Source organism: Gymnoscopelus braueri (genome assembly GCF_963280865.1).
Source record: "Gymnoscopelus braueri genome assembly, chromosome: 23".
Taxonomy (NCBI): domain Eukaryota; kingdom Metazoa; phylum Chordata; class Actinopteri; order Myctophiformes; family Myctophidae; genus Gymnoscopelus; species Gymnoscopelus braueri.
In genome coordinates, this window is record NC_137625.1 from 23254027 (window position 1) to 23280092 (window position 26066).

Consider the following 26066-nt stretch of genomic DNA (forward strand, 5'->3'; position numbering starts at 1 on the left):
TATAATTCAGGCTTTAGGTATTGTCCAGGAACACTGGTGAAAATTGGCAAGTAAAGCAATAAAGAGGACCTTGCTTGCTTCTTAAATCTGTCCGGTATGCAAAGTGGTTTGTGTGTGAGTGTGTGTGTGAGTGAATGAGTGAGTGAATCTGCAGTGTTTCCCAGGCATCTAAGCCTGTTAAGTTTATGTAACCAGCCTTGGGCAGTAAACAAGTGGCGCTCTGTGCCTGACCCAGTGTGCTGGAATGCTTGTCTATAGAAAAAAGGAGAGACAATTTGAGAATAGGCAAGAAAAAGTGTGTGTGTGTGTGTGTGTGTGTGTGTGTGTGTGTGTGTGTGTGTGTGTGTGTGTGTGTGTGTGTGTGTGTGTGTGTGTGTGTGTGTGTGTGTGTGTGTGTGTGTGTGTGTGTGTGTGTGTGTGTGTGTGTGTGTGTGTGTGTGTGTGTGTGTGTGTGTGTGTGAGGGGGGGTCATCAGGGTTAGGTGAGAAAGAGACAAGGAAAACCAGGAGGTTGAGAAAGTAGACCAAAGATTAACCTGTCAGGAGAGAACTATCAGGCATGGATGGATACAGGAAGAATAGGCACCTAAACATTGTGGGCACCTCGATGTTGAATTGTCTTTTTTTTCCAAAATGTAAATACATTTCAAATAAAAAATGGTCTGAAGTGATGTGAAGTATACATGATTTGAACATGCACAGTACCCCAGTCAATCATTATCAGACATAAATGTACTCTTCAAAGTCTTGTTTATGCCCAAAATGACTGGATATCCAAAGGTTTTCTTGCAATTTGTAGCAATTGTAGAAATATTAGAGCTTAAGTGTCAAATGTTCAAATCATGTATACTTTACATTACTTATTTTTTTACGTTTTGGTAAAAATAGCCAATTTAACATTGAGGTGCCCACAATGTTTAGGTGCCCACTCTTACGGTTACCTCAGGTATTACAATATCCTGTAAGTTACAGTAGCTACAGTCCTGTCTAATAGTTAACCAGCGCTAACAAACGCCTATCCAGGTACAATGTTCTTCCAACACAGTCACCAGCACTATACATTGAGTGGTGCAAGGTAGTGTCTGACAAATGGAAAGAAAGACACAACACAACGTTAAAGTCACAATAAAAACATGGACAGATAAGAAATTTCAGCTCGACTCTGCATTTGTAATGCTTGTAGCGAATCGTGGCACTTGCATCCTAGCAAGGAAAAGTTAGAGGCCCAGATCAAATCACTGGTGACAAACAATACACATGTTGCTACTTGTGCTAGTCTGGCAGATAAAACTATCAGGGTAGCACAGAGCCAGTTGAACTATGTTGTGATCATGCCAGCAGACTAGACCTCAGTCTAGCAGTGACAGACAAACAACAGAGCGTAATACTGTATCATAATGTCAAGATAGACAGGCATTTTAGGTATTTTTGTCGAAAGCAGAGATGTGCATTATTGCCTTTTAGTGTGGAATCGTGGATGGGGGTTGTGGAAAATCTATGTGGACAGCAGAGTTAAAATAAGTATTGTTTATGTCTTTGCATATTGCTTCATGCATTTTCAAGTTGGTTTTAATCAGCCCCATTCCCCACTAATTATACACAGAAATTAGCTGAGTGTTTCTTTAACTCAGGGTGTAAAATAGATGCTGTTTTTTAAGTTTTAAGATATGCATGGCATTCATTCATTTCCCACACATTAACGCACACATTTGAATTGCATACCTAGCTCTGACCAAAAGGCCAGTATACCTTTCCATCACATTATTACAGTCATGCATGTTTTATTATATTTAATTATGGTGTTGGTGTCTTCCTGGCTAGGGACTGGATGAGGCTGGATCTTCACTCTGAAGAGGAGGAGGTCCACAGCTCTGATGAAGAGGACAACAGCTCCACCTCAAGCAAGGAGCACCTGGACCTGGCAGAGGACAGACAGGTAACTGTCTCACTCACACACACACACACACACACACACCACAGAGCTTAAAAAAACATGCTGTAAAATCAAAGCAGTAATTCAATCGGGAAAGCACAGCAAGCCTGTGAGGTTTGCTAATAATAAGTAACGCCTTGATAGTCGGGAGTCGAGCTCATTTGTCTGGCATGAGGCTCTGCACTGAAGGGCGAGGGACAGAGCAATGTCACTGCCAGGAATTTAGCTGTCACTGTCGTAGATACACACTAGCGTGTGAATGTGTGGGTGGGTGTGCGATATGGGGATGGATGAAAAAAAAGTGTTTAGGACCAGTTCTTAAAATGGCTTTGTCCTGTCTGACCCTCGTGATGCTATCAGCGCACACGTCTGTGATACCCTCAAACAGCTTATGTCTGTCATGCACTCCCTACGCACACTCGCATGCATGCACAATTAGGAGCAGGAGGCCCTTTCAGTCAACCAGGGGCCAGGCTGCTGTCCAAATTAAGAAAGCGAGAGACCGCCCCCATTACCACATCTACCCCCATCTACAACACACACAATTGGAGAGGAGAGAAGAGGGCAGGGGAAGGGGAGAGTGCAGAGCTGGTGTTCTACTTTCAGACACAGTATCCGACTGAGCTTTTGTCTGGGAGGTGAAATGACCGGATCCATGTTTTTAAACAGTTAAGCAAGACGGGCTGATCATGGTGGTTTGCAGTGACGCTGTAAGTGAAATGTTGTCTTGTGTGTCCACGTGAATAATAGGCTCTGATGTCTTGTGTGGCGTTAACAAGGGTTGCATGCTGAATTCACTTCTAATCGTGCCTTTCCATTGTGAATAACCATTGACAACTGAACTAATGAGAAACCCTGAGACATTTAACCTCGTGGAGAGAATAATTAGGATTTTCAGATGGGATGTGAAATCCATTTTGCTACCCACGTCATGGCTAATAATACTGTAATCCTAACATCTAGCAAGAATCGTGGACATTATTTATTTTAGACACAATTGCACATACTGAACGAACGTACACACTGCACGTACTTGCACTAGCATTACCTGACGGTGTTGTCCGATTCCTTCCTCAGCAGGAGGACGAGATGAAGAGGAAGAAGGTGGTGCACATAGCCCAGGAGATCATGAGTTCTGAGAAAGTGTGAGTGTATTAGCAATCTAGCAATAACACATAGCCCCCATCAACCCCACCATGCGTGCATGTGTCAAGACATTTGTTTTATTTTGGACTGTGACTGACACACGTACCTCTGCCTTCTCAAACAGGTTTGTGGATGTCCTGAAGCTGCTTCACATAGTAAGTGTCTAAACCAGCATTTTTAAACTGCTTATTCTTTTTCTCCTGAACGAACAGTTGCTGTGGCACACAGTTGTTTTAATGAAAGTTTGTTTGTTTGTTTGTCTTATATCCTCCCTGGCACTTCGCTTGTATTGAACAGCGATCAAAGTGTTCTCCCAGGGAAGGAGATAAATGAAGTAGCAGTTGGCTTGTGTGGGCTCCCTCCCGAAGAGCTTTCTGAGGAGTTGAATAATGTTGTTGTTGATCTTTAAACATGCTGTGCTGGACGGTACTGTAGTTTCCTCTCCCTCATCCCTGGGGCCATTCTGGCCAGGTAGCCCATGGTTGCAACTAATCCTTTTGATCTATCCCATCATTCCCATCATTAGTACTAGGGACACTGACAGAAGGACCCCATTGACGGTGCTGGTAATGCCTTTTGTGGTGGAATTCAAATTTGTGTGTGTGTGTGTGCGTGCGTGCATTCATGTACATAATTGCGAGGGAGAAACTGTGGGAGACGGGAGTATATCAGCTTTGCCTCCCCTGCTCATAACAGTTGATAGTTAAAGGCTCGGCTTTGTTCTGGGGAGGGGAGCTGTGCAAGTTCCCTGGTGAACTTTTAGCTGGCAGTCTGTGATACTTTGATACTGTTGAGGCTTGTACCGAGTTGATGAGGTTTTGTTAATGCTGTTTTCTTTTTCATCTTAAACCTTAGTTGTGAAATTACATACATTTTTTAATTGGCAATGGCTTCTACAGGCATATAGCGTTATTATCTTTTGGGGATATTTTTTGGTTAAAACAAAAAGTATTTTGTTAAAAGGTTAAAGCACTATATTCTGATAGTAATCATCGCTATAGAGTGTTTGTTCAGTAACAGGAGTCTCCCCGTCTCTCCAGCTCTTTAATAAACAGAAAATACATTTTCCGATAGGTGTCAAAATCTCAGCCAATCAGGAGAAAGTACCCATTTTTAAGCTTCATTTTTTATAGTGTTCCAGTTCCAATTTTGCCTGCTCATTTCTTAGTGTCATCACTTCCAATTTCACTTGTTTAATCTATATCCTGATTGAGTTCTCTATCCTGATTGGATAAAATTGGAAATGAAACTGAAACGAAAATGCATTTTCTGTTTTATAAAGAGTTGGAGAGACAAGGAGACTCCTTTTACTGAACAAACACTCTACAGCAATGAGTACTATCACAATATAGAGCTATTTAACACTTATTTTAACCAAAGAAAATCACTTACCCTACCTTTTAACAAAGATATGGGTGGGTGGCACAGTGGCTCACAGCAAGATGGGACCTGGGTTTGAACCTGACTGGGGCCTTGTCTGTGACAGTGTTTACATAATTACACACATATTCTCCCCATATTCACCTACCTCCAAATGCTCAGATTGCCTCCCATGCGAATACATGCATATTGGGGATGTACTGCTGCCAAGGCTCTGGCTTTTTAGATCTAGAACTAGAGCCTGCAGACACATTTCTTCATGGGTAACAATCAATAAATTATAACTCAACTTAATAAAGTTGAACTTAACACCAGAGCTGGTGTTCCAAAGTTTCCCTGTGACATTCAACAGTAAGTAAATAAAGACTTATTTTTCAAGTCTTTATTTACTTATGTGTGGGCGGTGCCGGTGTCACTGCGGAGAGCACATCGCCTGTGTCCTTTCGCCTGTGTCCTTTAATACACCAGTGGATTAATTGTCATATCTGGGAGACCTCCTACAGAGTGAGTGTCTCCACTGGGGAAGCTCAGGTGGAGAGAGTTCACCCAAAGCATGCTGGGAGGTCAAGGCCAGGGGTACACCTGTCTGTCCGTCTGTCTGTCTCTGATGTGGCTTTAGTGCAGCGACCACAGGATTAGCTTAAAACGCTGGTGGCAGAGGCAGAGAAGTCTATGAAAGAAAGGGGTCAGATGACATTCTTCTCTCCGTGGCTGGCCCTGGACACATGGCAGCTGCTTCCTCAGGCCACTGAGTGGACCCCAGACATACACATGCCTTAGCTAATCCCGTGTGTGTGGGTGGGTGGTGGAAAAGTGTGTGCACGATTTGTGTGTGCCTGTCAGTCACTAGTTATAATTGTTTTGATTAATGTTCCACTGATAGAATTGCATTTGGCAATAGTCTTTTATTGTCCACTATGTCCATATTTGAGAACGTTTGTGATTTGTCACTTTATTCGAATAGGATTGGTCTTTGACCTCCGCCTTCCTTTGTCATATAGTTTGTTGCTGTTTTCATACTGTGTGTGTGTGTGTGTGTGTGTGTGTGTGTGTGTGTGTGTGTGTGTGTATTATCGCGCATGTGTATGCCTGTATGGCATGCTTGTATGGGGTTTGAGAGTGAGTGTATGTAGGCTAAGACAGTTGGATCCTGCCTGCTTTCTCTACTTCCTTCCAGGTGGATGTGTGTGTTGGCACACAGGGTGGTGTGAGAGCGCTGCCGCTGACTCAGCTGCGAGTGTGTGTGTGTGTTGGTGTTGCGAGGTAGCTGCAGAGAGTTGGGAGGCATGTTTATGAGGTGATAAGCAGGTGTTCCTGTTCTGTCATGTGTCGCCGCACCCTGCCCAACTGTGCGCGTGGACGTGTCTCTATGTTGTATATATGTAGGGCTGCAACAGTTAAAAATATAGATAGTAGATAATTTAATAACGTTGATTCATAATCGATCCCTATTTTTGGCAGGTCATCATTATATTAAAAAGAATTCAGAACATTTCAAAAATAATTAAGAACAAAGCTTAGCCTATGGGCGGTGCCGGAGATTAGCTGGTGACAGACGGACACACACACACACACACACACACACACGGACGGACGGACGGACGGACGGACGGACAGACAGGGGGTAAAACATACTCTCCCCCATACCTTCGGCCTGGCGGAGACAATAATCTACAAGCTCACACTGCACCGCGATGTGATGTGTTGTGAACTTGTTGATGTGCTATTTTCACTATTTTTGCATGACACAGTTGTACGACGATTCAAAGTATAACATAACACTTAAGTGGTTAATCCATTTGTTTACACAATTTTACATTAAAAACTAAACAAAACACTCATCGATTAATCGAAAAAGTAATCGATAGAATAATCACTGAGAAAATAAATAATGGATAGTTGCTGCCATCCGTATATGTATGTCTATGTTTCTGTTCCTCATTAGGATCCCCTTTCCCCCCATACATACAATTTGACATTCTGTCACCATCAACAACTCTGTGTCCCTGCAGGATTTCCGGGATGCGGTTGCCAAGGCGACTCGTCAGAACGGGAAGCCGGTGGTGGAGGAGCGCGTTCTGAGCCAGATTCTCTACTACCTGCCTCAGCTCTACCAGCTTAACCGAGATCTGTTGAGGGAGCTGGAAGAAAGAGTGGCTCATTGGTATGTTCTATACTTAAAACGCACCCACAGAGTTTTCTTAAATACATTCTACATATAGTATAGAATGGACAATCTCCATTCTTCCAGGAAGTATTCAATCCATGGCTCTGTGACGTGTTTGTTCAAAATGAAGATGCGTAATTGGTTTGTGGTATCCATAGAAATGAGTGTCACTGCGTCTCCCAGCAAAGTAGGTGGATCTGAACATGGAAGTAGCGCAAGTGACATCAGGACAGGATTTAAAAAAGTGATGTCACTGAAAAGAAGTACCATCTGACTTGATTGTCCACCCTCAGAGGATTTAGAATTTTTGTTTTGGAAGTGTTGTCCTAATCATGTCACTGAGACAGTATGCACCGCCATTACCCCTACACCCACAAACCAGAGTCAGGGTGAAATAAACCATAAATAATAAAATGTGACCACTTTAGTTTTTGTCGGGGGTATTGGCCAAGTACATTTGCACGTACTTGGAATTTGTCCTCTGCATTTAAACTATCCTAATTGTTAGAAGCAGTGGGCAACTATTGCACAGCGCCCGGGGAGCAGTTGGGGTTCAGTGTCTTATTCAAGGACACTTTGACACTAAGCCAGGCGGAGCCGGGGATCAAACCACTCTGCCGCCTGAGCCACTGCCGCAGCCGAAAGAAACGCCCCTCTTCCTTCCATCTGTTTCACAGGAGCGATCACCAGAGACTGTCGGACATTTTCGTCCAGAAGGGGCCTTATCTGAAGATGTACTCCACCTACATTCGGCAGTTTGACAACAACGTGGCCCTGTTGGACGAACAGTGCAGAAAAAACCCCGGTTTCGCTGCTGTCGTCCGAGAATTCGAGGTAGGTGGTGCTGCAGGAAACGGGCCTTCCCGCTCGCCTGCACGCGTGCTTGCATTTGTGTTTGTGGAACAGTCGTCATTTGAACGAGTTGCAGACAGTTTGGTTTTCCTTCATACATGGTTGATGGGAGAGAAAATGTGGTTGTTAATATATATAAACACAGACTGTCTGTCTAGAGTGCACACGTTTGAGAGGACTTTGGTGCTGTGTGTGTGTTTGCATCACTGTGAATGACTGCTTTGTCTTTTCTTTTCTTTTTTGTCTCAGACGAGTCCAAGATGTGCCAGCTTGGCTCTGAAGCACTACCTGCTGAAACCAGTCCAGAGGATCCCACAGTATCAGCTGCTTCTTACAGGTATACACATACACGCACTGTCTCTTCCTTTTCCTGTGCCTGTCTCTCCTACCAACGCACACTACAGGTCAGAGTTGATTGAATCATGCCACTGTTTATTGGCAGCGCGTGGATGCAAGCTCAGCACAAGTGTGGTTGTTCTATTTTGGCCTAGTTGCTGTTTTGTTAATACACTGACACCTAGTGGACAAATGTGGTAACATAAACCTGTGGAATGCCGTTATCTTTCCTAAAGGTCACATTGTATGAACACATAACACATGATTTCAGTTACATAGTAAGAGCACTCTCCGCCCCCCCCCCTCCCCTCCACCCTCCCTCCCCCAACAGATTATCTGAAAAACCTGCCTGAGGACTCTGAAGATTATAAGGACACACAGGGTAAGACATTAGCATGTTAATTACATTATACTGAACATTAACAGAAATCACACTGTAGCTAATATTTCATTCTTATCCGTGCAGCCGCTCTGGGCATAGTGAAGGAAGTGGCTAACCATGCTAACGATATCATGAAACAAGGGGTAAGTAAATAAACACCTTTTTCGAGCATCACAATAAAGATCTACCGTAGGCTCATAGCTCTCCTCCTATCGTTTCAGGATAACTTTCAAAAGCTGATGCATATTCAGTACAGTCTGAACGGCCACCACGAGATTGTTCAACCAGGCAGGGTGGGTAGCATCTACATTAATTGCCCAGCCCTAGCAGCACTTTATTTCAGTCCTGACCAAGTCCATTTGAACCAAAGCCGACAAGTGTCAAAAAGCCCCAAACCTGTTCTACCGTGATCTCACACCCCCTTACCCTTCTAGGTGTTTCTGAAGGAGGGCACACTGATGAAGCTGTCCAGGAAAGTCATGCAGCCACGGATGTTCTTCCTGGTGAGTGATGAGTCTACCTAGAACGCACGTAGTGCAGTGACCTAATCTACTGGCCTACAAAAGAAGAACACCCAGTGAAATTTTATTTTCAAGTCGCCTAGTTCTAAATTAGGGTTCCAAAACGGACAGTATAGGCAAGAGAAGCATCACATCACGTTGCTGATTGGCAGAGGCAAACCGTTTTTTTGTGTTCATGAGGGCTGGTGGTCTGTATGCTGTGCCCTGCTCTAGTCTGTTCAACTTTGCCTGTTTATTTTGCCTTATTATTTTGTGCATGCTGAAGTGACAGACAATAGTTTACAGAGAATAAATATCATTTGTTATGAACTCAACGGACACGTTTTGGACTTTTTTTTAGCACTCGTCTAAACTTCATTCTCGGCCGTTGGCAACCAGTAGTGCCAAAGTATAGGACTTTGTCACTACACAACTGTTAGTTTGTGCTTCCTGCACATTGAGTCTGCGCTTGTCGTATGAAATGTGCTATAGAAATAAATATGACTTGACTTGACTTAAGTGAAAACAGCTTGTAGACTGTGGTTAGTTCAACTTGGTTAAATAATGCCTATAGGGCTTTTCACATGGAGAGTAAGCAACTGACGCACCTGGCAATTCATTTTCATTGAGAGGCGAGCGAGCAATCTGACAGGCAGAATAACAAGTGGGCGTGCCCCCGTGACATTATCACGTGTATTTATTAGGTGCACAGGTGCACCTAATAAAGTAGCCACTGAGTGTATATTCCTACCAATACTGCAGTGGGTGAATTCAAAAGTATCTGTTAAGGCACCATTTAGGCACAGGCGCCACTTTAAAAGTACTGGTTTAACACCGGTAATCATTTGAATAAAACCCAAATGATACCGAACCCTGGTTTCAACATGGTCCATTTTCATTGTCTTTGTCTCCCCAGTTTAACGATGCACTCATGTACACCACTCCGGTCCAGTCTGGCCAGTATAAACTCAACAGCATGCTCTCATTGGCTGGGATGAAGGTGAGTGGGATTGTGTGAAACACACCACAAACCATGAGTTGAACAGTGTGATCATCGATCAGCCATTGATAAACTGAGTGGTCATTGATAAACTGAGTTGCTGTGTTCGGTGTGTTGCAGGTGAGTAAACCCAGCCAGGAGGCCTATCAGAATGAGATAAACATCGAGAGCGTTGAGCGCTCTTTTATCTTGTCCGCCAGGTCAGTACCTAGCTTTAGCAACGGACACCCACACACATGGAATTTTTCACAATACAAGCAATAACTGCATGTGAAACTGATTTGGATTATTATTTGATTCAGGCTAGCTGCTATTGGTTTCTGTGCATTCTAATTCATTTTGATGCTTGCAGCTCTGCCACAGAGAGAGACGAGTGGCTGGAAGCCATTGCCAAGGAAATAGACGACTACGCAAAGAAGAAGATAACTTTTATATCAAGTCGTAGTCAGGAGGAGGTAAGAATTAACCTTTTATGTCTTTAGTTGATTTTGTTGTATAAGTGCTCCAGTCTATTGATGTATATGCCTAGTTGTTTTTAAAGCCAATGTCTTTTTATATAAACATCTTCTTGCAATGACGCTGTTATATAATTTATATTTGCACCATTTACCTCACTCTCTCAACTTAGCCTGATGGCCTTGTGGACAGTGGCGCGCCGTTGGGATCGAAGGCTCCGATCTGGATCCCAGACCTGAGGGCCACAATGTGCATGATCTGCACCTGTGAATTCACTCTAACCTGGAGGAGACATCACTGTCGTGCCTGTGGCAAGGTCCCCTTAACACTTTCACAGATGTTCTCAATGCATTAACACCATGCCATGTAGCCCTGATCTCACCATAGATGTGTATTTCTATGTGGTAGGTGGTGTGTCAGGCATGTTCGTCCAATAAGTACTATCTAGAGTACCTCAAGAACCAGCCAGCCCGTGTGTGTGACCACTGTTTTTCCAAGCTACAGGAGAACAGTAAGTCCCCAGTGATTTCTGTTATAACACTGATTCATCCAGAAAGAAATGCTTTGATTTTACAATGTTGTTCACTTTTATGTGAAAAAGATTATACCTGTCAGAATAGTATTTATGGCGCTAAATTACTTGAATGTGTTTTTTCCAGGCGACCGCTGTGCCTCGACATCAGTTTCACCTATTGGGAAATCAGGAGCCTTTTCATTTTCAAGGAAACACAAGAAGATTCCTGCTGCGCTGAAAGAGGTGGGGAGCATTAGGATTATATTGTTAATGATCTCAGTTTTCAACTGCAGGACTGGAGCAATTTTAAGTGGGGGGATTTGGAAACGAGTGACAATTGAAAAAATAAACCGCTTTTAGAAGCAGCACGTGGGGTTGAAATAAACAGGTTAACTCTTTGACTGCCAGAGTATTGTCATAAAGTACTCCCCAGTGCCAGCGATTTTCGTGTTTTTTGTTGTTATTTTGTTATTTAAATTAATTTAAGTTTCTCTGGCTGCGGTACATCATATCTGGATGTGACGTTTTCTCAGATCGGCGATCGGCCTTCAGTACGATGTGATACACGACGCAGATGACTGCTCGTCATCCAGACTAAAGAAAATAGAACTAGAGCTCTCCGTTCGTTTTTTATACCGCGTGAAAAAACGTGTTTTTTCCTATTCTCGCCTAAAATGCCTAAAAAAGAGAATCGAAAACGGAATCTGCGTCATGAATCCGGATCCGGGTGAGTGTGAAAAAAACAAAAACAGTATCTGATGGTGAAAAATAAACAGAACAGCGCGATCACAGAATAAACAATGAAAACGCTATTAATGGCTTATCGATGGCGTTAAAAGAGTTAATAGGCTCAAGAGCAGGCTGTTGTCCACTCAACACTCAGCCCTGTCCCAACTCATCACAGTGACGTCGCCGTTTCTTCCCTTTTAACTATAGAACCACTTGAGCTAGCAAGTAAATATGATGCGGTTGCTTTGACATATTATTTCACCCATGGTCCTCATCAGGTGTCTGCCAACACAGAGAACTCCTCCATGAGTGGCTACCTGAACAGGTCTAAAGGCAACAAGAAGCAGTGGAAGAGGCTTTGGTTCGTCATCAAGAATAAAGTCCTGTACACCTACGCCGCCAGCGAGGTATGACGCCCCACAATGTTGCACCCAAACTGTCCTTTTCACTCAGTGCTTTTCTTGAAGCTGTCACATTCATGTGTGTATTTGAATTGGTCTTACGATGCTTTCATTCAGTGGTCACATACTGTCATTTTCCCCCTTTTCTTTCAGGATGTCGCCGCGCTGGAGAGTCAGCCGCTATTGGGGTTCTTCCTGAGAGAAGAGAAGTATGGACCCGCTCAGAAGCTGCAGTTCAAACTGTACCACAAAAATACCCTGTTCTACATGTTTAAGGCAGATGACATCCCTACTGCACAGAGGTATTACAATCTATACTCTTGTATAACTAAAGGGCGCCGGCCTACTCGGGCGCCACGCAAGTCGGGAACAACGCATGTCGGTATTACTTGCCCACCCCGTTACCTGATGTAGACGTGTACATGTTTGTCTGACATGTTTGAGTCTCCGACTTACCGTAATGTCACATTTTCTCTCAGGCTGCCACTTATGTTAGCGAGCCAATCAGTGAATCTGACAGGTCGGGTTAGCCAATCAGGGAAGCCAGTGCCCACATAACAAACACATTGGCGCTGAAGCTCGGCCAATCCGCGAAGCCGACGGGTCATTTTGGCCAATCAGGGAAGCCGTTAGCCTGGGACCAGATGAATCTGCCAGTGCAAAAAAAAATTGCCCTCTGCCATTTGGGTCTGGCACCGCTCCATTGTGAATCCATTTCCTGCTCCAGAAGTCTGGGGTGACCAATCAGGGCCCAGTATTCAAATATGGGAGACTGTGATTGGTAGTTTGTCTAACCAATGGACCTTTCGCTAAACCCCACCCCAAAAGCGATTGTCCAATGCCAGCTTAGCAACCGTTGTTAGCCTGGCATAGGTCTGGCAAGCTTTCGTCACCTGCCGTAGCTGTCAATGTTGTTTCGCCCGCACACACACAATCATTTGCAACATAATAGCAAGAATAGGAATACCACGATAACGCAATGGGGACTATGAACCACGTACCCAAACCCGTTGGAGGCTGCTTTTCCCAAGCTGAAATCTGCACTTAAACTGCAAGGCTGCATGGCTGTGTTGTTGAACACATACACAGCTTAACGTCGGGAAAGTTACATGACTCACTCGCCCAGGTGGTGTCAATAATAGGCTACTAATCACCGTGATCGTAACAAAATTCAGAATCGCAGCGCTGCCTGTTTCGGATTCCGCACGTTAAAGTATATTCATTCATTTGTTCGTCTATTTATTAACTGCTACTGCAGTCTTACCCTGCGGTACATGAAAACTCCGGTTACAGTCATGGATCAACTTCAACCTGGTGTTTGCACTTTCTCCAGTCCATTTACGGTCCGTACATCTATTTAAACGTTCAGATCTCAAATATAAAGTGCTTACCTCTTGGCCACGGATGTTACAATTATGCACGGGACTCTCAAAAGTACCCGTATATTTTGTATTGTTCAATAAAAAGCATTTTAATCCGATCAGTGGCCATTTTCTCATAATGTATCAGAGTGCAATACACCGACCAACCGATAGGAAGGTGTTCCTTCCACACGCTACGTCTAACCAGGGAACCTCCCCCCTGTCGGGTGATAAGAAGCGGCCTGCTTGCTCCTCATGCATTGAAGGAGGCATGAGCTTCAGCTTGGGCTCTCCCTAGGCTGGCAGAGGGAGAGTAGCGCCCAGGATTACATAGGCAATTGGCACTGGGTGAAAAAATATGGGTTACAAAATCGTGGGATAAAAATTATAAAGTAAAAAAAGAAAAAATACACCTACCAACCGATAGGGTCACTCAGTTGAAAGCATATGAAGAAAATGGCAGCCGATCAGATTAAAATGCTTTTTATTGAACAATACGGATGATACGGGTACTTCTGAGAGCCCGTACATACATGTAACATCCATGGCCATGGGATAAGCCCTTTATATTTGAAATACGAACGTTTATGTAGATGTACGGGTCATAAATGGAGAAAGTGCAAACACCAGGTTGAAGTTCATCCATGACGGTCGTGACAGTCGACCGTCGTGTATCCATGGCTATTACTCCCTCTAACATTTCCCATGTTTTTAGTTTATTGAAATAATGTCATTGTCCAGTGCATAGCCTACTGCAGGCCTTGTTGACTAGATTTAGGGTGCGTTCGGAAATACAGCACTGAGCGCACTGGCCAATACAAACTAATAGGCGAGTGCGCTCCGGTGCGCAATTTCCGAACGCACCCTTAGAAGAGATTTTGAAGCTCTTGCTCCTGAAATGATCGAGTCAATGGTTGAGAAGCAGAGTTTGCCAGGCGCTGCCAGGCCCGGGTGCGACTAACTTCGCACCACCAGTGGAGTGGGTGGGGCTTAGCGAAGGGTCCATTGCGTCCAGAGCCATTGTTTTGATCCCGCCCCCTTGGGAAAAAAAACGTCCTCATAGAGGCACCAGACTCATATCCACGCAGTGACATAGTCTGGCTACGCGAGGCTAGGAAGCCGTTGCCCACACCCCTCCCAAACACCAAAGATTCAGTGCATCATCATTGGCCTGCCTGAGTTATGCCCGGGACAAACAGACAGACAGACACAGATTTTGTGAATGAATAGATACAGTAGATGTACATACTGTATGCTATGTATATACTGTATATAAATTGTACATATTCTTATTGTTCTATTGACTTATTTTTGTATGCCTCTGCCGGCGACAGCCGTGCCTAGTGGCGTTATGTTTTTGGTGTGTGCCATTTATGAACATTTATTTAATTATTGAAGTATTGTTTTGTAACCGTGGCTAATGTCTCTCTGTTGTTATTTCTTTAGATGGATTGAAGCCTTCCAGGAGGCTATGATTCTTGAACAATAATCCCCATCAGTTGCAGTGAAGTTGCCCGTCATTCTCTGGAGTCAGTTGTTTGTAGACTCATGACCCCTGATCACAGATCAGAGGTCACCAGCTCAGGAAAGACTCCAGATGGACCGTCTACCCGACAAACATATCCGTTGCTGTGTCAAAATTACATTGATGTCAGGATCATACTGTTTTCCCCCAGAGGAACAATGGATTGGTTGTGCTGTTTGAGACACATTTCTATCTGCAAGGCCCTGGTGGATAAGGCCACTAATGCTCTTGTGTTGCCAGTGGAGTTTCTGAACCAATGGGGGGATCTCTTGCCCACATTATGGTGGATCTGCAGATTTGTGTGTTTCAGTGAGACTGTTCTGTATTTCAGACGCAAGTCAAAGGTCAAGTCCAGAAGCATGTGTGTGGAAGTGTCACAGCGTAAAGAAGATGTCAGGATCATTTAAAGCTGCAATCCGCACGTTTTATGTCCTCTCTAAATTGTAGGCCTATTCAAATAAGTTCTGGATTGCAGCTTTAAAGTCACTGGAAACCCGAGAATATCTGGGACATAGAAATGTTTTTAATCTGAGAATGAATGAAGGAATCACATTTGTGCAAAAACAATTATGTCATGGTAACTGCCCAAGCTAGATCATTCTATCAGTACATTCAAGTATTAGCATATTAATACTTCAATTGTTCATTTATTTTTCTTGTTTTTTTTCCCCAAGATGACATTTTAAAACCAAATTTGCAACCTTGTAAAATATTCAAAATGATGTTTAGTCTGAATCGTCAAATGAAAGTACCTTTTTATGTTTTTTCATGTGTTGATCGATATATCAAGGTTGTGTTTTTTTTACTGTGAAAAACAGGCTTCTGCAAAGACGGAGGAAGTAGAGTTATAAATCTTTGGATGAGATTTTTTTTCATATATACAGTATCTTAAAAATGTAGGATCAATTGACATGACTCAAAAATCATGGCTAAAACAATATACTGGAGAAAACTGGAAATGTCACAAATGTAGTTATTTAACTACAAGTATTTTTGTTTGCTTTAGCCACATAAGAAGTGGTCCATTGGTAATACTGTGTATATGCAATAGGAAGAGCAACATTCACCCTTTTTTGTCAAAGCCGAGAGCTAATATTTATATGGAATTGTATATTACTTTTGAATATGGAGGAGTACTTTTATTTTATTTGATATAGTGGTTTTAAAAGCACAGGTTGCCACTTGTTTTGTAACTGCAGCATAGAGATGTGGTTAAGGGGGAAGCTATGAGGAAGCATTTGTTTTTAATCAAGACCATTCATTCGTTTTTAATTGTATTTAATTAGACTGTTTGAAAGTGTTTACAAAATGAGCATTTGATTTTCTGTGTAAAGTATACATGAAGTATATCTCTCCTGAAATGTTCAAAAAACAAAAAGGAAAAAATAATAATTGGAACATGTTTAATTCACAATGTGCCTCCAGTTATCAGATACATTTCCAAAAGTGATAGGTGCATTGATTGAAATTGTTGATACGAATAAGGACATTTAGCTATCCACTATACAGTAAATATCCATTATAGTCCATTTCTACAGAGTTACCGTCTGCCTGTATTGCAGTTGTACCAATTTTGTTGCCATAGATTGCACTATCCCATTATGGCCAAGGCAAAACATGGCTACCATCTGATCTCCATAATATGGAGATATTATACCATATTATGGTTTCTTTGTCTCATAAATTTTGGCTGGTGAATATTGTTGCATTAGCCTGGACAGGGCAGAATTGCTAGCCAGGGGCTAGCAGGCATGTATGTTTTTTTTATGTGCAGTGATTGTACACTAACCCTTTAAAACCTCCACTCCATTCAGAGTTATAGAGTCAGCTGTAAAGTTTTATTCTGAACTGTCAGGCAACAGTTTTTAATAAAATATTTAAAAAAGTACAATAACTTTGCTTCCTGTGTTTTATCTCTTTTTCTATCATCAAGGGGTGATCTATGTAGAGAATCCCTATAACACAATTACTTTATTTTAAAGTAAAGTTTGATTGAGTAGGGTGAAGCTGCGGATTTGGAGCCTGCACTGACCGATCTGCACAATGTGTCGCGATGCAACGCATTGTGAGCTTGTAGATCTGATATTTTCAAAAGATTTGTATACATTTGAAAACTTGTGAAATGGGACATTCTGCATAATGAGTATGTTCTACTTTTGCTACTGTAACATGCTACTTTAAGTACATTTTGATTCCAATACTTTTGTACTTTTACCAGGGCTGCCAACATTGGACTGTCAGAATCCAGGAGATTGGTTGGGGGCGTGGCTAGCGTGGGGTCTGGGGGTCCTGGGCCCTCCCCCCGAATTTTTTTAACAGTAGATGTAATTTCATGTGTTTTGGTGAATTTTGTGAGTTTGATACTTTTATCAGGCTTGCTTTACTAGCTTTGGAAAATAATGGGTACAATTTCATCCATAAAAAAAGTAGGCCTACAGAAATTGATTTGATGACTGAAGCAATGTAAGACCCTTGACATAAACTGACATAAATAAATAAATAATTCCTTGTAGGCCTAGGCCTAATTAGTTAGTTGCCAATATGGTGATTTTGGGGGCCAAATAAAAGGACCTTACTTTCACGAGATGGAGAATAATTTTTTACACTACTTATATTCCACCATTATTTAAAAAAAGCAATCATCTGTAGCCTAGCTGGTTCAATATGCAACAGCTATAGTTTTTAGAGAAGAGACCATGTTCAGGCCTGTTCAGGCCTTCATCAGGACATATGTCCTGATGAAGGCCTGAACAGGCCGAAACGTTGACGAGCAATAAATTCTGGAGCTTTTTGCATCTACCAGTGTGCAGACTTTATTCTTTTTCATTATACTTTGTTTGTCTAAGCACCTGGACTAACGGATGTGCGCGCACTATTCTTCATACTTGTGTCATGTTAACACCCCTCCATGGCTTCCAAATGCTTTTAGAATACTTTTTAAGATTTTATTGATTGCATACAAGGCATTAAATGGTCAAGTTCCAACTCTCTCTGCTTTGAGTTTATCAAAGGGGACTGGGCATTTGCCCAACCATTCATGTGTGTGTGTGCCTTGGAATCGGAAGGTTCCAGATTCAATCCTCAGCTCCTCCTCGACCTCCTGGCTTTGTGTTCGGAGTGTCCTTGAGCAAGACCCTTAACTCAATTGCTCCCGATGAGAGGGTTGGTGCCTTATATGGTGTCCTCCACTGTCGGTGTGTGTAAGTGTGGAAAGCCGGGCCCCAGACCCGGCTACTGGCATGGTCCCTCGCACCTTGGCCACCTACCAAGGCCGGAGATTTAAGCCAAACTACAAAGCCTCTGCAAAAAGGCAATTTTTGCTGAAGACCTGTATTGTGTTGTGACAACTTTCTGAACTTAGGTTCTGTCTGTCTCTAACTCAGTATTTGACTCTACCTTTCTTTGAGACCCAAGTCTCTAACTTTGCTTGTAACCTCATTTCTTAATAAATACCACTTTTTGTTATAACTTTTACAACTTCGTCAGCTCCTGCATTTTTGCCTCCCTCGTGAGTGTTCTACCCTACACACGATCTAAGACATCTGAGCCTTTTCCCTGATTTATCCAGTGGTGAGTAGAAACTTGGCTGTGGCTTTGTTGAAACTATTCTCCTGGGTGTGATAACTGTGGTTGCCGCGGCGATAGCCTGTGGCCCGGGCCATAGCCCGTTCTTCGAGAGCTCTGTGCCTTGAGTAGTACGAAACAGTTATATATCACTTAAGGTCCTCTTTCTCATGGGAAGAGGAGCTCCACTTACGGAGACACATATTGAAGTACATAGCGATCTTTGTTTTGGTCATGGTCATGGTTATTGGCTGCCCGCTCTCTCTGTTACTTGGTCTATAATAATAAGAATGGATGACATAAAAGTCATGGTGTTCTAAAACAAATGCTTTAATTGTTAAACCTAGGAGGGAGAACAAGTCAGTCTAGTCAATAGCTAATATATAATAAGGTAAATGTTATATTGGTAAATATAATATTGAACATTTATATAAAATATTGGTAAATATTGTTTAGCTATAAAACACAGCGTGATCATCCCGTCTATTTCTGACTGATAAATAGAGCAGCTAGAAGTAGAGACATTTCCTGCTAAGGATAAAAATAAGTGTAGAGCACACGGCACATTGGTTTTAAAATTGATCTCCCAATTCACTACTAGATTAGCAACCTTATAGTGGATACTTGGAGGCGGCGTGGGTAAGGTGTAAATGTAAGGGTCCCTGCCCCGCGCTCTCAACAGTAAGTTTGTTTGAATGGGAGACAGTAATGGACATTTTAAAGTGCTTTTGAGAAAGGTGTGTGAACAAAATAAGATAACGATTGGGTATATTGTCATGAACCTTTGTGGGAATGATCCCATGCTTGGTGTTTGAAACATCAAGGTCAAAATGATATAATCAGCTATATCTCACACATGCCATTGTAAGATGGCACAATTCCCATCTACTCACTAGTCTGCATCTCATTGGTGGGAATAGACAGAATGGGTGCCATCATCTTATAATGAGCATTAGTGAGGACCAATTATTTGAATATATGTAAATGGTTGAAGTGGTCTTTTAAGACCCAGAGGACTAACCACCATGTGTTCCAGGTTCCAGCCTGCTCCAAGAGAATTTTTCAAAAACTTCTGGTACAACATCCAATAGCTTCCCATGCATCATTAGGCTACTCCATGGCAAAACTGTCTTTATTGTTCATGCATTTACAATAAAGAGACAGGAGGGGGCAGCAACTGCTTGACTGAACCACCCAGTGAGGGAAGACCATGGTAAATCTCTTACTCAGCCTTTCCTTGTCCTTGAATAGACTTTGCTTGGCCCGGAATATAATGAAGATGTTCAATAAAAGAGTCAAGCACTGTCATATATCAGCATCATAAATATATTTCCCTTTCCCTTAAACCAAACTCTGAGGAGCCCACAGATATTCTCTGCAATTGCATATAGTTTTTCTTAATTATTTAAACGCATTTCCAGAAAATATAGCTCAATTTCTCAAAACTCTACACAGAAACTGAATAATGAATCTCTTTTCAAATGAAACAAAACCATGTTCTCCTATCAAAACCGTATAACACTCACCCAGGCTAGAATAGCACTAGCATTAACTTCACACTGGTGTGATCACTTTAACACAAAAACTACAATACAGTTTAATTTATACAATTTGGCATCATGATGCAACATATTCAAATGTATAAAACTATCACAAAAGTGTGTTATGTATCCTATACCGTATATATATGGCATAGGCAAACCTAACTACTGTAATTCTGTACAGTTCAGCAAAGTGTGTGAAATGTCACTTGAGCTTGTATTGTGTATTATACAATACAATGCAATGTCATCCAAGTTTTGACAAGCTACAAAAGTGTGATGCATTTTGACAATTCATACAGTAATGGCATTGATGAAAAACACTTTGCACTTTAAATCAATGTACAATACAGTAATGTAAGTAGGTCTACATCTTTATTTGCTACGGTAAAATGTTAACATTAGTCTGCATGCAGCTCTCCTATTTCACCCCCCAAATCACCATTTTGGCAACTACCTAATTAGGCCTACAAGGAATTATTTGTTAATTGTTAAGAAATATTTCCAGAATTGAATCATTTTGTCCTTGACGTAGAGAAAAAATATTCATACCTGTAATTCAACCCGTCCCAATTAATTACTGTAACTACTTATATTCAACCCTTATCATCTATAGCATATAGCTGGTTCAATATGCAACAGCTAGACTTTTTTAGAGAAGAGACCATGTTACTTGTGTTATGTTAACACCCCTCCAATGGCTTCCAAATGCTTTTAGAATACAATACATTTTAAGATTTTATTGATTGCATACAAGGCATTAAATGGTCAAGTTCCAACTCTCTCTGCTTTGAGTTAATTAAAGGGGACTGGGCATTTTCCCAACCATTCATATTTCATACAGATCCATCTGTATCTTATTTTACAATGACCTACAGTACCATTCATAATCATGTTGTGAGGGTGGCGTATGGGTCATGAATGTATGGTTGGATGGTGTTTATAAATGCTTCTTATGTGTTGGTGGAGGGTAGGAGGGGGAGGAGGTACTAGGCCTTCTGTATGTATGTTTGTTGTAGTTGAAACCCTGGTATGCGGTGACGCCAGGTTAGATAAAGAGAGCTCTCTCTATCACCACCGCGGTGATAAGGTGATAAGGTGACCACCGAAAATGGTTGCATGCGCAACCATTTAGGGCAGGGCTTGGCGTAGGGCGTAGGGCGTAGGGCAGGGCTTGGCGTCGGCCACAGGCTCACAGCGCTCAATCACTGCCCGAACCTCTCCGTACTGCGCCCCATCGTACGTGCCTTTAATGGAGGTCCACCGGGTCTCCCCGTTGCTGTAGGTCCGACTGAGGCGGGCCGTGTAGGGGATGTCAGCCGTCATCTTACGAGCCTCCATGCGAACAGTACAGGAGTGGTTAGGTGGGACGGTGACTTGCACGGACACAGAGTGCCTCAGGGTCTCCACCATAGTGGTCCCTCTGGAAAACTTCGTTGTCACCTCCGTGGCCATCGTAATGCCCACGGAGGCGATGCGGGGGATCCCGGCAGTGATGGTAGAGGTGATGCCCAGCAAGATGGAGCGGTCGATGTTCCAGGTGGTTTCCACCTGTGTTGTCTTCTTGATATTCACGGTCTTCAACACATTCTGGCACTCATTGTTGGTCACAGCAGAAGTGCGCATGGTCTCTGGGTTCTTGAATTGTATCTCTACATTATCAATGAAGTACTTGACATCAGAGATACGCTGACTATAGGCATCCCTGTTAATGGTCAGTACCTGATATGATTTTTGATACCAGTGCTCATGACCCCCCCAGGAAACGAAAATTGCCTTCTGCTTAGGTACCACCTTACCAAGTGCAAAATGGTTTTTTCCCACATAGACGCCTCCTCCAGGACAGGTCATGGTGGAGTGTGGAGGCACCGAACCATAGGAATCTTCCTTCCACTCCAGGAACTCAAAGTTGTCCTTGTTGGCCAGGATCTTGAATTGACGGGAAGTGTGCTCCGAGTCTCCATCAGGGTAGTGACAGTGAGAACCCAGGCTTGGGCTGTAGTACCCAGCATTGCACTGGTATTGACAGACGTAGTCAGTGCGTTTAGCGTAGTTGTTGTAAATGGCCACAGCACCGTTGGGGAGGGAACCGTTCCAAGTCAGCCACTCCAGATTGACGTTGTCCTCAAACATGGAGGTGCGCTGCAATTCTGGGTTCAGCAGGGACAGACAGAGAGAGACGACATGGCAGGGTGTTTCATTTGCAATCAAATCCAATTTACCAACATGGAAATAAATCAGAATGAATCTCTCCAAATATAATCCCTTAGAGGGTCATTTACCTCTTCTGTGCCGTGAGCTCCGCCTCACAATGTCCTGCAGGCTGGCAGAGGCCAGCCCCAACAGGGCTAAGAGCACCAATGCTGACAGCTTCATCTAGGGACAGGCAGAGTTTTTTCAGTCTTGCAATATACATAGATTGAGGAAGCTAACCAGAAAGCCAATGTTAGGAAGTTGTTTTTAAATAATGTCAAATGGTAAAAATCCATCTGTCATTGTGGTCTGCACGGATGGGCAATACTTTATATTGAATTTGTCACTATAGGATGCATCATATAGATATGTTTTTTTTATTAAATATTTAATATTGCAATATTATAAACATCCTTACTTAATATTTTATCATAACAAGGGAAGACAATTCAATGCCATCTTTCTATCTCTGTCGGTTACACTGCTAACTGTAAATAAGGAATTACAGAGAAATGTAACAATATTGACATGTGTCCATTATGTCCATAAATATCGAGCACTTTTAAGTCCTATTCCTCGGCTCTAGCGAGCAATTCTATCTCTGGCACACCAAGCACATACCATTCTAATCACAGAGTTATAGAATTCCATTATCATATCACTGTATCTCTCTCATGGGCCTAATACACAACCCTTGGAGCTAAAAAATACAGGCAGTGTACTCACCGTTACAGCTGTCCCCCAGTGAGGCTACTGTGGTAACTTTTCCGGGTGATACCGTGGGATAAACCTCAATGAAAATGTAGTAGCACAGAAGGAACGAGATCCGATGGATATTATTCTCCAAGTGTTTTATTGATCAACTTCAAGAGTATTCACAAAAAGTGGCAACTGAGTAGGTCAAAATACAGCGCCCTGCAATCACATATGTACAAGCATTTATACAGATTCAAATCGCGCTCTAGCTTCACAGTCCCTCCTCCTCCTTATTTCAGCCAATCAGAAACTGATCCGCTCCTGCCTAGCGCACAACAAGTCTTGCTATGCTTATCACACACATTTGTGTTTGCATGAAAGTAACTCTGATAATACAATTTAAGTTCCTGTGGTCAAACTATAATCTAAAATGGAATATTCTTTAATAATTCGTGTTCAGCATGTCATGAGCCTTAAAAGGAGTGTAAAAATGCCCATCTGATAGAGTCATTTGATCTCTTATCTTATCTTAATTATCATAATGTGTCTAGGGTCCTTAACCTGGTTAAAAATGTCCTATTAATTATGGTCTCATGGGCCTGTAATACTGTCATGTTAAAAGTACTCTGTACTACCAGTCCCTCTGTCTGCCAGCCAAGGTCAAATCCAAGCTACAGGCTTTCTCTGCGGCAATCTTTTGTTTTAAGAACACTGTATCTAGAATTCTCTTCTACAGCTGTCTCCCTTAGTGTCACCAAATCTTCCCTGACCAGTGACAGGTCAGAGCAGTCAGATGTCAAACCTGTTGACCCAGACATGGGGACGCTGTTGTCCAGAGATAAACTGTCACACCATCATCCTCCATCATAATCTACCATCATCTACCATCATCAGACGACGACGTAACCATCGCTCTCATCCAATCCGAGAAGTCCACCTTCACACGGAACCTCATCGATGTCACATCCTATGATGTCATATGTTTATGTTACTGGACAATGTTAAAAGCTCGTGCTTGCTCTGTTACACTACAGAGAGATGGACGGCCGATGTTGCGGACCTGTGATATACTGTAACCTTCTATTGTCTCTCTGATCTGAATACAAACATGTTTCCTTACACCCTTGGCTGCCTGTCTGAGTTTGGTTTTTTCTTATTGTCTCCGTGCTACAAGTATCTGTACTTTGTGGGGGTCATAAGGTGAAATTCAACTCCAACAATTGGTCCTTATCGAGCCAGGATATGTTTGAAATATGGTGTACGGGGGGGAACTGCTATTGTCAGACTCTCTTCCCCGGCAGACCATGTTTTAATACGTATCAAACGAACCGGCCTTGGGTGTAACGACTTATCACTTCTATTCAGATGAAGGTTAACTTTGAACAGTATCACAATTTATTTTGTTTTGGACCTGGACGCGATCGCTGGACCTTTGGACTGGACCCTCGACATGTCTCAAATTCCACATGGTCCAGCCATCGGGGTCGGGATCCCTGAACCAACATCAGATTTGATGAGTATATATTTTTATTTTTATTGTACCATGGTCCAGTGATTGGGACCTCCATGTAACTTATCCCTGCCTTGATCTGATGAGTATACCTTTTTCTTTATTGTCTTTACCGAACCATTTGTCTCATAATTATCAGCCTGTTTGTAAATGACTGTTTAACACAACTCCGCTAGGGAGTGAGTCAAGTAAAAATGTTTTATCACCTTTTATCCCTGGGAGAACATTCCTGAATGTCTCATAAATTCTCTTATCTACCTGGGTCATTATATAGTTTGTCTTTGTCTCTGTATATGTTTATGAGACCACCGGAGACACCCCGTACACTGATGTTTGACTATCAGATGTAGGGGGTTTGTCTGTGTGCCTGCATGAATATATCCTTACAATTGTCATAATGTACGAATTTTCCTTCTATACTGATATTTGACCTACCAGATTAACCCCTGTGGTATAGCCCTCCTTTTACACTGCCTATTGGCTATATGTGGGTTAATGTTACAAATCGGGTCTCATATCAGCCCACAGAGGAGAGTATTCCAGTGTTGCTCTCCTATATCCTGGCTACATTTACCTGCTAGCTACAGGTAACACCATGTATACAGATCTGTGTTTTCAATGTCAGTACAACATTACCAGCCAGCTGCATACCGAACATTACTAGAATGTCCGACCCATATTGACAATTGCCAGGTTGTCTCCCTTTTAATTCAGAAACTTCTGCATCGGCCCGTGTGTCCGTTTGAAGTTTGTGTTTTACTTACTTGTCAGTACATTTTTTTGTTTTGTCTTATATGTTTGTTTTATTTTGACCACTGTAGTTAAATCATCCATCCATTTAATATATTAAGTTTTAAATCCCTTATTCAATACAGCCTCTAACTTCTCCCGTGTCTTATCTGTTTACATTCTCTTGAAAAGAGCTGGTCTCATAACAAAGTAGAAAGTTTAAAATATATATCCTTTGCTTAAACCTTCTGTTCTAAATTCATTGAACCATCAGTATAATTATATTTGCCTTAAAAATAAGTTTTAATTTATTTAAAATATATTTTTGAATATAATTTAAAATAATAAGTAAACCAATCAGGTTAAAATCTTTTTCATTCCAAAATTAGTTTGTTGCTGAAAGATATCTATGTTCGGTATGTTTGTTTGTATGTCTGTGTATATTAATGAACGGTTTCTCTCTCTATCTCTCTCTCTCTCTCTCTATGGGTCAGCAAGCTGTCCTACGGTGTGAGTGTCCGAGCGAGCGAGAGAGCTAAGGAGTGAAAGTCTATCTGTTTATCTTTGTCTCCCTTCTGCTATCTATGTATGAACGATTTCAGCTATGCAGGAATGCGTGAATGTTTGAGTTTGTCTGTCTCGCTAGTTCTAACCATTTTAGTCCAGATTTCATTCATTCCCCAGTCAGTTAGGTCTCTTAAAACTCAATTTCCCATAATTCCTTCTGGGCTACTTAGACTCCATTTCCCATAATTCCTTCTGCAGGAAGTGTTAGCTTTGTGGTACGTTAGACATGTTTCCATGGCAACGTCATCCTATCGGATACTGAGTCTCTATTGAATTCCATTTAAAACATAGATCCGTTAAATTAACCCTAATTAGATTCAATTTGTTCCATATCAATATTGGTGAACATTAACTATAATATTAAGTTTATTATCAAGTCATTTTGATTTATTTTAAAAGTTTTGAAAATATTTTATCATTTTAACTTAAGATTTTTTTGTAAGCTTGTAGATTTGCTATTTTTCTGTACTTATCTAATTTCAATATACTCTTCAGAACAAAGATGTTTATTCCTTATTTTTCATTATTATATTTTAAAAGTTTTAATTATAACTTTTTAATTTAAATTTTTTTTTTTTTTTTTTC

At 42.0% G+C, this 26066-nt stretch overlaps 1 protein-coding gene and 1 pseudogene across 3 annotated transcripts in view; one reads left to right on the forward strand and one right to left on the reverse strand.

Moving 5' to 3' along the window:
* Nucleotides 1-26066, forward strand: part of fgd6 (FYVE, RhoGEF and PH domain containing 6) — a 39726-nt gene that overhangs the window by 6061 nt on the left and 7599 nt on the right. Inside the window, exons 3-21 of one of the 2 annotated variants that reach the window (XM_080420922.1) lie at nucleotides 1821-1935; nucleotides 3010-3077; nucleotides 3203-3233; nucleotides 6471-6622; nucleotides 7303-7459; nucleotides 7727-7814; nucleotides 8145-8195; nucleotides 8280-8338; nucleotides 8417-8488; nucleotides 8630-8698; nucleotides 9612-9695; nucleotides 9816-9895; nucleotides 10048-10150; nucleotides 10324-10467; nucleotides 10560-10662; nucleotides 10811-10908; nucleotides 11673-11801; nucleotides 11949-12097; nucleotides 14603-16575. In XM_080420922.1, the coding sequence (XP_080277048.1) occupies nucleotides 1821-1935; nucleotides 3010-3077; nucleotides 3203-3233; nucleotides 6471-6622; nucleotides 7303-7459; nucleotides 7727-7814; nucleotides 8145-8195; nucleotides 8280-8338; nucleotides 8417-8488; nucleotides 8630-8698; nucleotides 9612-9695; nucleotides 9816-9895; nucleotides 10048-10150; nucleotides 10324-10467; nucleotides 10560-10662; nucleotides 10811-10908; nucleotides 11673-11801; nucleotides 11949-12097; nucleotides 14603-14645 (1795 nt within the window). In that variant the 3' untranslated portion in view covers nucleotides 14646-16575. Of the gene's footprint in view, nucleotides 1-1820; nucleotides 1936-3009; nucleotides 3078-3202; nucleotides 3234-6470; nucleotides 6623-7302; nucleotides 7460-7726; nucleotides 7815-8144; nucleotides 8196-8279; nucleotides 8339-8416; nucleotides 8489-8629; nucleotides 8699-9611; nucleotides 9696-9815; nucleotides 9896-10047; nucleotides 10151-10323; nucleotides 10468-10559; nucleotides 10663-10810; nucleotides 10909-11672; nucleotides 11802-11948; nucleotides 12098-14602; nucleotides 16576-26066 lie in introns of those variants that run through there. The other variant, XM_080420923.1, reaches the window with a different exon arrangement.
* LOC308079180 (natterin-3-like) lies at nucleotides 20918-22162 on the reverse strand (annotated as a pseudogene). The gene has a single exon. The product of its transcript is annotated as a natterin-3-like (transcript).